General features: G+C 51.8%; 1 protein-coding gene across 4 annotated transcripts in view; it reads left to right on the top strand.

Moving 5' to 3' along the window:
- ABCB9 (ATP binding cassette subfamily B member 9) overlaps positions 1–13,618 on the top strand; it is a 45,549-nt gene that overhangs the window by 6,988 nt on the left and 24,943 nt on the right. For all 4 annotated transcript variants that reach the window (XM_008005074.3, XM_008005075.3, XM_008005073.3 and 1 more), the window contains one exon: positions 5,840–6,527. In XM_008005074.3, the coding sequence (XP_008003265.3) occupies positions 5,927–6,527 (601 nt within the window). In that variant the 5' untranslated portion in view covers positions 5,840–5,926. The remainder of the gene's footprint in view (positions 1–5,839; positions 6,528–13,618) is intronic.

Here is a 13,618-nt window from a genome sequence, read left to right as displayed (position 1 = left end):
TGCTGACCTGGGCAAAGCCCTTTCCTCAGTCTCCCCAGCAGGCCAATGGGCCGCCGCTGCTCCCCACCATCCACCCTGGCAGTGAGGCCTGCAGGTTCCCAGGGGAGCCTCCTTTATTTCTGGGCCTCTGTAAAAAAAAAAAAAAAAACCCTCCTCCCCCGGCCTGACATTAACTGAGACAGCTTTAAGCTGGGCTGACAGGATCCCCGCCTCTGCCCTACCCCCTGGAGATGGAGTGGCTTCCATTCCCCTTTTCCGGATGGGGCAGGGCCAGGTGACAAGAGGAGGCTTGGAGGGAGGGCACCTGGCACCTCTCTTTTGCCTCCCCTACAGCTGAGAGCACCTGAGACAGCTTCTCAAGTCCCAGAGTGAGGCTGGGCCCCACGTGGGCTGCGGGAGGCTCAGCAGGGATGAAATCAGGATGGACTCAGGCAGACCCAGCCCGGTCCTGCCCCAGAGCCAGAGACCCCCACAGTCATGCCCTCACACCCAGCGGGCCTCCGTCAGCCAGTGCTTTGCTGCGCAGCGAATGGAATGGGCTTGTCTAGGTCTGGGCCCACGCCGGGGTGAAAAGCTCACCATGTCAGGGGTGAACTGAGGCCACTGGGCCACCCAAGTTCTTTGGCCCCTTTTCTTGCAGTCCCTGAATAGCCTGGGCAGGCCCTCCCCCAAGTCTCTATCCTGGAGACCCTGGAGAACCTGGATGCGGGTCTCCATCCTGCCTTCATCCTTTTTCTGCATGTCACTTAACCTCTTCTTTCTCCCTAGCTGTAAAACGAAGCTGATGACCACAGGGTCCTCCCAGGGAAGTGGGGAGGCCTGGCTGCGTTGGGAGGTGCCAGGCACATAGTAGGGCCCGGTGAAGGGTCTCTGTTGCAGTGTCATAATAACTTTTATCTATTGTCTCTTGGCCTTCTCTGCAAAGGGTCTCTGTTGCAGTGTCATAATAACTGCTATCTATCATCTTCTGGCCTTCTCTGCAGCTGATGCCTAGAGATACCCCAACCAACATCTCCTATCCTGGGAAGAAAAGCCTTTGACAAGACCCCTGGTGGGGACAGGGCCACTTGCTTATCCTGTGCCATTCTTTAGTGCGCGGAGTCAGGGCGAGCCACCCGTGTGTTCCTGGGCCTTGTCCCGTTCTAGGCGGGGCCTGTTCTGGCCACCACCTTGTCCTTGTCCTTGTCCCTCGGGCCAAGCAGGTCACCCATGTGCTCACAATTTGCCCTCTAGCTCCACCTGGCCAAGCCCAGCGCGTCCTCTGAGTCAGGCAGATGGAGAGCGGGGACGGGCCTCTAAGCAGCCTTGGCTGGTGGTCACACTTCTGCCCAGTAGCTTCAAAAATAACGGAGCTGAGATCCGGCCACTGCACTCCAGCCTGGGCGACAGAGCCAGACTCCGTCTCAAAAAAAAAAAAAAAAAAAAATTAACGGAGTAACTGTCCCCACCGAGGACTGTAACCCGACCTGGGGCTGGATTCCACTCTGCTGGGAGCCTGTGGTAGAAGGACTAGTGCTTGGGGGCAGGGACTCAGGTACTAGCACTGCTCTGCCCCAGCCTGCTGGATGACCTGAGACAAGCCTCACCCCCTCCCTCTCTGGGCCTCAGTTTCCCCATCTGCAAAATGTGGCTTTGGTGGTCTGTGATATGGGTGTTTGAAATTTTGTTTACTCTGATGAAGATAAATAGGCTCCTGGAGGCGGGGGGCATGACTGGTACCCTGGGCTGTCGGGGGATGGGGAAGGAACTCCCCCAGAGGCTGGGAGTCAAGTTGGGAGAGTCAGCCAAGCCCCTGGGTTGCTGTCCAGCTTTTGAGTCTCTTGTGGATCTGCCTACTGTTCCACTTCTGAGCCCCAGCCCCTTTCTGGGGACTGAGGGACCCCATGTGCCCACCACGAGGAAAGCAGCAGCTGAGGCGGCTGGCAGCACCTGGTGCAGACGGCAGTGGCTTGGCTGGGAGGCCTGGAATGGCACCGGGCCAGGAGCTTCCCTCCCTGGGCTCTGACTGGAGCTCACCCACTCGCTCGCTCCCCATGGCCTCTGCATTGCAGCAGACAAGAGCCTGCGTGGGCAGCACAGGCAGGGCTGGGGAGGGATCGAGGACCTGGGCTGGGGGTGTCCAACCATCCTACCACTTCCCCCTGCCCTTGACCCTGCTCGGCCCTGACCATCTTTGGAGGGGCAGCTGCTGACTAAGCAACTGTCATTTCTGTGATGGGCTTCGGTGTGCCTGGACGTGCGGGGGTGAAAGCAGGGCCCAGGCTTGGGGGTCGTTATATCCCCCGGACTCCATTCCCCCTCTGCATCTCAGACCCCTTCTCAGAATCAGTAGGGGTTGTGCCTACCTCCTGGAGAGGCTGTTTTGAAGGATTGGAGCTCTGGAGTTGAGAGTACAGATTTTGGAACTCAATGGCCAGGGTTCACATCCCAGCTTGGTCACTTCCTAGCTTGTGTGACCCAGGGAAGGTCACTTAACCTCTCTCTCTGTTCCTCAGTTTTCCTAACTGTAAAATGGGGATAATGATAGGACCTACTTCATAGAGCTGTGGTGAGTGCTGATGCATGTAAGTGCCTAGAGCCAGTGTCAGCTCACACCAGCTGCTGTCATTGCCAGCAATTAGCCTCAGCAGTCTTACCACCTCTGCCACACAGCCCAGCCCTCTGCTGGGAACCCTTTTCCTTAGATGAACACTTCCCAGTAGCATTTTCTTTCGCTCTGTCACCCAGGCTGGAGTGCAGTGGCGCGATCTCAGCTCACTGCAACCTCCACCTCCCTGTTTCAAGCGATTCTTCTGCCTCAGCCTCCTGAGTTGCTGGGGTTACAGGCATGCGCCACCATGCTCGGCTAATTTTTGTATTTTTAGTAGAAACGGGATTTTGCCACGTTACCCAGGCTGGAGTCGAACTTGTGAGCTCAAGCAATCTGCCCATCTCGGCCTCCCAAGAGGCCAAGATGGGATTACAGGTGTGAGCCACCATGCCTGGCCCCTGGTAGCATTTTCTATATTGAATGTTATCTTAGTTTAGGGGTGAAGAACATAGATTCTAGACTCAGACACCTGTGAGTCCACATCCCAGCTCTGCTATTCAGAAGCTGTGTAATCTTGGGCAATCTTCACTTCTCTGGTCCTCAGTTTCTCCATCTGTTAAGTGATGAGAGTGCATATCTCACAAAGTCGCTGTGAGGATTAAATAGGTGGAGCCACCTGAATTTGAAGCACATGGCGCAGGGCAGGGCTCACAGGAAGTGCAGTGTTACATCCCCGTCTGCTTGTAGTTATTAGACACCTGCTGTGTGCCAGGCATGCAGTGGACAGGTGGAGAGGCAGGTGCTGGGGTCCTGCACTCACTGCTTCAAGTCCTGGCTTGGGCCCTTGTTGGCTGAATGTCTGGATCAGATGATTTTGTCTCTCTGTGCCTCAGTTTCCCCAACTGTAAGTGGGAATATGGAAACCCTGACCTCGTGAGATTGTGTGAGGTTCCAATCATGGCATAGTGTGAGCGGTTTGTGTACCTGGGCGCCAGAGCTTTGGGGAAAGGATCTCTCTCAGGATGGCCCCTTCCCAGCCATGACACAGTCATCCCTGCTGTCTCCCAGCCCCTCGCCCCTCCTCTTGGGGGATCTAGAGCTCAGCCCATTTTGCAGATGGGAAAACAAAAGGCCCAGGGGAGGAAGGACTGGACCTGAGACAGGAGGTAGCACCCAGGGACACACCCCAGCCCTGTCCTAACCCTACCCTGGACAAGCCCCACTCACAAACTCAGGCCTCTAGGCCCACTTCCCAGGTGTCCCTGCAGCTCTGGGAGAGTCCTGAGGGACCCAGTGCCGGGAGATGCCTTGGATAAAGCAGACATCAAGATTCAGAAAACCAAAGGGGCCTAGGGCTGGGCACGAGGGCCAACCTGGGCAGGAGGAAAAGGTTCTGGAAACTTCCAAACAGATGCCAAGGTTTCTGGATTGCTGTGCGGCCTGCAAGCCACCCCCACAGCTGTGAAGTTCTTTCTTAGACCAAAACAGTTCATTTGGGGTTGCAGAGAAAGAAGGCCTGATGTGGAGAGGAGAAAAGTGGACAAATATTTATTAAGCACACACTGTATATGGTTGATTACAATCAGCAGCAATTATGCACCAGGTACTCTGCCCAGAACTGACACATTGAACCTCACACTCACATTTTGTGAATGAGGAAACAGGTTCAGAGAAATTAGTAGTGGTAGTAAAGACAGAGGCTGTTTATTAAACTCTGCTTATCTCAGCTTCGTTCTCATTATCGATACAAAATGCTCCAGATGCTCCCCACCCTCTCTGACTTCATGGGGCCTTGCTGCCTTCCCAAGGGCCACTCCTGCCTCGGGGCTCTGGCACTGTTTCACCTGTGCCAAGTGCTTTTCCCCAGATAGCCACTTGGCAGACTTCCGTACCTCTTTCAAGTCTTGCTCAAGTGTTACCTACCCAACGAGGTCTTCTCTGGCCCGCTATTTAAAACTGATCTTTGGCCCGGCACAGTGGCTCACGCCTGTGTTCCCAGCACTTTGGGATACCGAGGCAGGCGGATCACTTGAGGTCAGGTGTTTGAGAACAGCCTGGCCAACATGGTGAAACCCCATCTCTACTAAAAAAATACAAAAGTCAGCTGGGCAGGTGGTGGGGTACCTGTAGATCGCACCACTGTACTCCACCCTGGGCGACAGAGCAAGACTCTGTCTCAAAAAAATAAATAAATAAAATAAAATTGATCTCTCTCTTCTCTCACCCCTATCCTGTTCACCTCCCTCTTTTTTCTGCCATAACCCTTATCTCTTTTTTTTTTAACTAAAAAAAATTTTTAGGCCAGGCATGGTGGCTCACGCCTGTAATCCCAGCACTTTGGGAGGCCAAGGCGGGTGGATCACCTGAGGTCAGTCAGGAGTTCAAGACCAGCCTGACCAACATGAAGAAACCCCATCTCTACTAAAAATACAAAATTAGCCAGGCATGGTGGCGCATGCCTGTAATCCCAGCTACTCGGGAGGCTGAGGCGGGAGAATCGCTTGAACCTGGGAGGTGGAGGCTGCAGTGAGCCGAGATCACGCCATTGCACTCCAGCCTCGGCAAAAAGAGCGAAACTCCGTCTCAAAAAAAAAAATTTTTTTTTTTTTTTTTTTTTTTAGAGATAGGATCTTGCTGTCACCAAGGCTGGAGTGCAGTGGCATGATCATAGCTCACTGTAGCTTCCTGCTCTGGTGGCTGCTGTCCACCATGCGGCCAGGTACCCAGACCCTGGAGCCAGAGCCTCGAAATCCCAGGCTGAAGCGATCCCCCCATCTTGGCCTCCCAAGTGGCTTGGACTACAGGAGCGTGCTACCATACTCATTTATTTATTTTTAAGACAGGGTCTCACCCTGTTGCCCAGGCTGCTCTCCAACTCCTAGCCTCAAGGGATCCTCCAACCTTGGCCTCACAATACACACATCCCAGTCTGGTCTTAAACTCCTGACCTCAGGTGATCCACCTACCTCAGCCTCCCAAAGTGCTGGGATTACAGGCGTGAGCTACCTCGCCTGACCCATTTCCTTATTATCTGTCTCCTGCATGAGTATGTCATCTCCAGGAGAGCAGGGATCTTTGTTACTTTTGTTCATGACACAAAAAACAAAGAACAGCGCCTGGCCACAGTGGGCACTCAATAAGTATCCCTTGAATGAGTGGAATCTTCGTAGTACCCCAGGAAGTTGATATTGCCATTTTACAGGTGAGAAAACGAAGGCTCAGAGATGTCAAGTGACTTTCTCAAGGTCACACAGCCAGCGAGTGGCAAACCCGAACCCTTTGTGCTGATGTTTGCTGTTGTCCCTACAGGCCTGGCCTCGCCCTGTGGACGATGATGGCCTTGCCCCCGTGAGCTACAACCTGGCCCTCAGCACCCGCCCACCTTCAGCCAGCAGGATGCGGCTGTGGAAGGCGGTGGTGGTGACTTTGGCCTTCATGAGTGTGGACATCTGCGTGACCACGGCCATCTATGTCTTCAGTCACCTGGACCGCAGCCTCCTGGAGGACATCCGCCACTTCAACATCTTTGACTCGGTGCTGGACCTCTGGGCAGCCTGCCTGTACCGCAGCTGCCTGCTGCTGGGGGCCACCATTGGTGTGGCCAAGAACAGTGCGCTGGGGCCCCGGCGGCTGCGGGCCTCGTGGCTGGTCATCACCCTCGTGTGCCTCTTTGTGGGCATCTACGCCATGGTGAAGCTGCTGCTCTTCTCAGAGGTGCGCAGGCCCATCCGGGACCCCTGGTTCTGGGCCCTGTTCGTGTGGACGTACATTTCACTTGGGGCATCCTTCCTACTCTGGTGGCTGCTGTCTACCGTGCGACCAAGCACCCAGGCCCTGGAGCCAGGGGCGGCCACTGAGGCCGAGGGCTTCCCTGGGAGTGGCCTGCCACCGCCCGAGCAGGCGTCTGGGGCCACGCTGCAGAAGCTGCTCTCCTACACTAAGCCCGATGTGGCCTTCCTCGTGGCCGCCTCTTTCTTCCTCATCGTGGCAGCTCTGGGTAAGTAAGGACCTCGGGGACACGTGGCCACCAGAAAATCAAATTAGGTGAATGTGACTGCCTTAGATTTTAAAGATTTTACTTACGTGGTTCAGACATCAAACTGATTCGAAAAGGAAAACAGGCCAGGCATGGTGGCTCATATTGATAATCCTAGCACTTTGGGAGGCTGAGGTGGGAAGATCACTTGAGCCCAGGAGTTCAAGACCAGTCTGGGCAACAGAGCAAGAACCCATTTCTATTTTATTTTATTTTATTTTATTTTATTTATTTATTTAATTTACTTTTTCGAAACGTAGTCTTGCTCTGTTGCCCAGGCTGGAGTGCAGTGGCGCAGTCTCAGGTCACTGCAACCTCTGCCTCCCAGCTTCAAGTGATTCTCCTGCCTCAGCCTCCCGAGTAGCTGGGACTACAGGCACATGCCACCACACCCAGCTAATTTTTGTATTTTTAGTAGAGACGGGGTTTTGCCGTGTTGGCCATGCTGATCTCGAACTTCTGACCTCAGGTGATCCTCTGGCCTTGACCTCCCAAAGTGCTGGGATTACAGGTGTGAGCCACAGTGCCTGCCCCATTTCTATTTTATGTAATTTAAAATGAAAAAATAGGCCAGGCATGGTGGCTCACACCTGTAATCCCAGCACTTTGGGAGGCCAAGGTGGGAAGATAGCCTGAGCCCAGGAGTTCAAGACCAGCCTGGGCAACATGACAAGACCCCATCTCAATTTATAAAAGGAAAAAGTAAAAGACAAGAGAAGAAAAAGGAAACTATGAGTTCCACACCTACCTGTTTTTTTCTTTTTAGACAGGGTCTCACTCTGTTGCCCAGGCTGTAGTGCAGTGGCATGATCACAGCTTATGGCAGCTTCAACCTCCCAGGCTCAAGTAATACCCCCGCCTCCGTCTCCAGAATAGCTGGGACTACAGGCGTGTGTACCACACCCAGCTAATTAAAAAAAAAACTTGTAGAGATAGGATCTCACTATGTTGTCCAGGCTGATCTCGAATTCCTGGGCTCAAGTGATCCTCCCACCTTGGCCTCTCAAAGCACTGGGATTACAGGCACAAGCCACAATGCCTGACTGTGTTTCGCTTCTAATTCTACCCTGATCGTCCTGCCTAGGGCTAACTGCAGGAAAAGGATCCAGAAACTCCCAGGTGGCCAGGAAAACACTCTTTCTTAATCAGTTCTTGTGCATGTTCCCAGCTTTTCCTTATGCAGCTACAAGCACATCAAAAGAACATGCGTCACTCCCCCACCTCTCACCCACATTGTTTTATGTTTTGCTCTTTTCACTTAACAATGTGTTCTGGAATTTTCCCAACCAGTACCTCATTGTTTTATTTGGCTGCATAATATTCCATTGTATATACCATGGATTATTTAGTTGGTCTCCATCATTTGACTCTTGGGTTATTTTGAGCCTTTTCCTCTGAACATGAATAATTTTTTTTTTTTGAGACGGAGTCTTACTCTGTCACCCAGACTGGAACGCAGTGGTGCCATCTTGGCTCACCACAACCTCCATCTCCCGGGTACGAGCGATTCTCTTGCCTCAGCCTCCCAAGTGGCTGGGATTACAGGCGCCTGCCACCACAACTGGCTAATTTTTATATTTTTAGTAGAGACATGGTTTCTCCGTGTTGGCCAGGCTGGTCTCGAACTCCTGAGTTCAAGCGATCCACCTGCCTTGGCCTCCCAAAATGCTAGGATTACAGGCATGAGCCACTGCGCCCGGCCTGCATGTGAATAATTCTGTTCATACACGTTTCATATGAATGTGGATGGATCTGTAGAATAAATTCCTGGAGCTGGGATCATCAGAGAATAGACTAGAAAACATCGGAGTGGGCAGGCGTGGTGGCTCATGCCTGTAATCCCAGCACTTTGGGAGGTCAAGGCGGGCAGATCACAAAAAAAAAAAAGCAAACATCAGAGTGTGTTGCTTGTGGAAAGATGCAGCGTTGATTTGTGACACTGTTATTAATATTTTAGTTGTGTGTGCCTACGTGCAAGTGTGGCCTGGTTTGTGATGTGAAATGTATTTGTGCCTGTGAGTCTGGTCCAAACAGTTTGAAGGCACCACTCAGCAACACAGGTGGGAAGGTGGCACTGCAGGGTTGGAGCTCCACAGGTTCTGGGGGCAACGAGGCCTGGGCACAAATCCCTGTCCTGCTCCCTACCCAGCCGCATGGCCCTGCGCAAGTTCTCCAGCCTTTCTGAGCCTCACTTCCTTCCTCTGTGCAACGAGGATTGTTAGAGTCCTTATTTCCTGACGTTTTAGATGCTGAAAAAAAACAGGAGAGCTGGGTGCAGTGGCTCATGTCTAATCCCAGCACTTTGGGAGGCCAAGGCTACAGGATCACTTGAGCCCAGGAGTTTGAGACCACTCTGGGCAACATAGCAGGACTCTGACCTGGGACTTGCCTATAGTCCCAGCTACTCAGGAGGCTGAGGTGGGAGGATCCCTTGAGCTCAGGAGTTTGAGGTTGTAGTGAGCCATGATGACACCACTGCACTCCAGTCTGGGCAACAGAGCAAGACCCTGTCTCTACAAAAAAAAAAAAAACAACAAAAACAAAAAAAACAAAAAACAGAAGGACTAAGTACAGAGCTTGGCTTGTCATGGTAAACACTCAGGGTTGTTAGCTATTATGAGTTTTAAAAATTTTAGGCCGGGCATTGTGGCTCACACCTGTAATCCCAACATTTTGGGAGGCCCAGGTGGGTGGATCACTTGAGGTCAGGAGTTCGAGACCAGCCTGGCAACATGGTGAAACCCCATCTCTACTAAAAATATAAAACTTAGCCAGATGTGTTGGCATATGCCTGTAATTCCAGCTACTGGGGAGGCTGAGGCAGGAGAATCGCTTGAACCTGGGAGGCAGAGGTTGCAGTGAGCCAAGATCACACAACTGCACTCCAGCCTGGGTGACAGGTGAGACTCCGTCTCAAAAAAATAATAATAATAAAAAATAAAATAAAAATGTCAATTGACAGAGACAGAGCCTGGAGAGGTGACAATGCAATAACAATGCCAGAATGTTCTGAAAGAGGACAGGCAAACCCAGAGCTGGCCCTGACTCTGCAGCCCTATTCTCCTATGATCCATCTCTGCCCTCTCAGTCCCATCCCCTCAACAGCTGTGTGAGGTTAGGCAAGTTATTTAACCCCTCTAAGTCTTAGCCTCCTCTTCTGTAACATGGGCATAGTAGTACCCTCCTACTGGGATTGGAAGGGTCAGTGAATCCACATGGGCACGTAGACAGCTCCTAGTAAATGCTAGCAGCTGTGGGGACTGGGATGACCCCTTCCTGTTCAACCAGACAGTTTCTCCTGCTCATGCTAGGAAGCCCAAAAGTCCCCTCCTTAGGAAGCCACCTTAGATTCTGCTGACTGTGGCAACTTTGTCTGCACCTCAGTTATAGCTTTTATGACATAAAAATCATGCATTCGGGGCCGGGCGCGGTGGCTCAAGCCTGTAATCCCAGCACTTTGGGAGGCCGAGACGGGCGGATCACGAGGTCAGGAGATCGAGACCATCCTGGCTAACTCGGTGAAACCCCGTCTCTACCAAAAAATACAAAAAACTAGCCGGGCGAGGTGGCGGGCGCCTGTAGTCCCAGCTACTCCGGAGGCTGAGGCAGGAGAATGGCGTAAACCCGGGAGGCGGAGCTTGCAGTGAGCTGAGATCCGGCCACTGCACTCCAGCCTGGGCGACAAAGCAAGACTCCGTCTCAAAAAAAAAAAAAAAAAAATCATGCATTCAGGCCAGGCGCGGTGGCTCATGTCTGTAATCCCAGCACTTTGGGGAGCCGAGGCCTGCAGATCACCTGAGGTTAGGAGTTCGAGACCAGCCTGGACAATATGGCAAAACCCTGTCACTACTAAAAATACAAAAATTAGCTGGGTGTGGTGGCAGCCGCCTGTAATCCCAGCTGCTCAGAAGGCTGAGGCAGGAGGATCTCTTGAACCTAGGAGGTGGAGGCTGCAGTGAGCTAAGATTGTGCCACAGCACTCCAGCCTGGGCAACAAAGTGAGACTCCATCTCAAAAAAAAAAAAAAAAAAAACACCAAAAAACTATGCATTTATGCTGGGCACAGTAGCTCATGCCTAAAATCCCAGTACTTTGGGAGTCTGAGGCAGGAGGATCACTTGAGGCCAGGAGTTCAAGACCAGCCTGGCCAACATAGCAAGACCCTGTTATGCATTCACCCTCCTGCCTCCCCTCTGAGGCCCTGAGCCCCTCAGGAGCAGGGGCCAGGTCTGACTCACCCTGGATCCCAGTAGCTGGCACAGAGACGGGCTCACTGAATGAATAAATGAATGACTGTCATGCCTGTGCAGACAGATAGCGCTCCATGCCCTGACCTTGTTTACCCTGCCTGCTGGGGCCCTGCCGTCAGCTGCTGTGTGGTCGAGGAAAGCAGACATCCTCAAATACTGCTGAGCACATTTTCCCTGCTTGCAGGATTGCGTCAGGGCGCAGACTCACAGCTCAGCCCCCCCAACTTCTTTAATAACTTTAGGCAAGTTATTAACCTGGCCAGCACTCACTTGCCCATTCTGAAGTGAGGGCTTTGTTAGGGTATTGTGAGAAAGAAGTGAGAGGAAGCCTTGGTGCCTAGCACAAGTAAATACTTAATCAGTGTCAGGGCCAGATACAATGGCACACACCTGTGATCCCAACTACTTGGATGGCCAAGGAGGGAGGGTTGCTTTGGCTCAGGAGTTTGAGACCAGCCTGGGCAACACAGCAACACCTCATCTCAAAAAAAAAAACAATTAGGTACTATGATAATTAATAATTATTTTTCAATCAACACGCATTCAGCAGTGCCCAGCTTTTTTGTACCCTCAGAATCTTCAAACAAACAAAAATAAAAAAACCACCAATTGGGAAATGTTAGTTTTAAGGTTGAGTATCTCTTATTAAATTAAGGTTCTTTAGAGGCCAAGTGTGGTGGCTCACGCCTGTAATCCTAACACTTTGGAAGGCTGAGGTGGGCGGATCACAAGGTCAGGAGATCAAGATTAGCTTGGCCAACATAGTGAAACCCTGTCTCTACTAAAAATGCAAAATTAGCCAGGTGTGGTGGCGCATGCCTGTAATCCCAGCTACTCGGGAGGCTGAGGCAGGAGATGCGTTTGAACCTGGGAGGCAGAGGTTGCTGTGAGCGGAGATCGCACCATTTACTCCCCAGCCTGGGCAACAAGAGCGAACCTCCATCCCCAAAACAAATGAAGTCCTTTTTTTCTTTCTTTCTTTCTTTTTTTTTTTTTTTGAGGCAGGGCCTCCCTCTGTCACCCAGGCTGGCTGGAGTACGGTGGAGCAATCACAGCTCACTGCAGCCTTGACCTCTCCAGCTCAAGTGATCCTCCCACCTTGGCCTCCCAAAGTGCTAGGATTGCAGGTGTGAGCTACCTTCTGTAGCCTAAGATTCTTTAATATGGATTTCATGGTAAACCAAATGTATAAACTTGGGCAAGTGACTTAATCTCTCTGAGCCTCAATTTCCTCTTCTGTGGAAAGAATACATTTCCACAAATGGAAGGAATCATTGTACCAAACCTATAGGATTACTGGGTAGCCTTTGACACTTGAAGAAGGTAGGGGAGCAGATATCTGGGGTAAGCGGCTGGGTGCGGTGGCTCACACCTGTAATCCCAGCATTTTGGGAGGCCGAGGCGGGCAGATCACTTGAGGTCAGGAGTTCGAGACCAGCCTGGGCAACATGATGAAACCCTGTCTCTAATAAAAATATAAAATTTAGGCCGGGCGCAGTGGCTCACACCTATAATCCCAGCACTTTGAGAGGCCAAGGTAGGTAGATCACAAGGTCAGGAGTTCAAGATCAGCCTGGCCAACATGGTGAAACTCCGTCTCTACTAAAAATACAAAAATTAGCGGGACACAGTGGCAGGCATCTGTAATCCCAGCTACTCGGGAGGCTGAGGCAGGAGAGTCACTTGAACCCGGGTGGCAGAGGTGGCAGCAAGCCAAAATTATGCCAATACACTCCAGCCTGGGCGACAGAGTAAGACTCCATCTCAAAAAAAGAAAGAAAAAAAAAATATGTATATATATATATACACACACACACATATATAAAATTTAGCTGGGCGTTGTGGCAGTCACCTGTAATCCCAACTACTTGGGAGGCTGAGGCATGAGAATCACTTGAACCCGGGAAGTGGAGGTTACAGTGAGCTGAGGTCATGCCACTACACTCCAGCCTGGGTAACAGACTGAGACTCCATCTCAGAAAAAAAAAGATGTCTGTAGTAAGAGCACTCCAGGCAGAAGGACCAGCCCTTGCAAAGGTCCTGAGGCAGGAAGGTGTCCAGTTGTTCAAGAGCAGACACCAGTTAGCTAGAGCAGAGGGAGTGAGATGGAGCGGGGAGAAGACAAAGGTCTCTGCTAGTGGCTCAGTCATGCAGGTCCTTTGGGGTATTGTAAAGACTTTGGCTTTTACCATCTCACTGGATGAGAAGGGGGCTTTAGACTGTTTTGAGCCGAGGGACAACAAGATCTGAGTTAGTTCCAACAGGATCCTGCCGTCTGCTGTGTGAACAGGCTGATGTGAGCAAAATTGAGAGCAGGCTACTGAGTTAGTCCCAATGAGGTGAATGACTTGGACCAGGGTCGGGGCAGTAGAGGCAGTGAAAGTGGTCGGGTTCTGGAAATGGTCTGTTTGCTGGTACCTTGGAGAGTTTCGCGTCATTCTTGTGCAGGTTCGGCAGGACAGTTTGCCGGCATGCACAGCCCCTGGTACCCAGTAGGGCGATTATTAGCATTGGTGCTTGCTGGAACCAAAATGCCGTCACAGCTCACCGTTGCCCTCTTCTTTTCTGTGGGTAAACTGAGGCAGAAATTCAGGCTGGGCAGAACTCTGCAGCCTTGGCTGGAGACCCCGTCTGGCCAAGGACTGTGGGGACACAGGCCCTCTAGGCCGCCACCTCATGGTCCCAGCAGAGGGCACTAGAACTCCACAGAAAGTCTCACTATCCACGTGTCTGAGCCAGGTCAGACAGTGCTAGCCAGACCTGCCCGGGGTTCATTCCCTAACCTTTATTGAGCACCTACTG

Source organism: Chlorocebus sabaeus, chromosome 11, assembly GCF_047675955.1.
Source record: "Chlorocebus sabaeus isolate Y175 chromosome 11, mChlSab1.0.hap1, whole genome shotgun sequence".
NCBI lineage: Eukaryota > Metazoa > Chordata > Mammalia > Primates > Cercopithecidae > Chlorocebus > Chlorocebus sabaeus.
The sequence above is the reverse complement of the archived record's forward strand: the minus strand, read 5'-3'. Positions and strand labels throughout refer to the sequence as shown.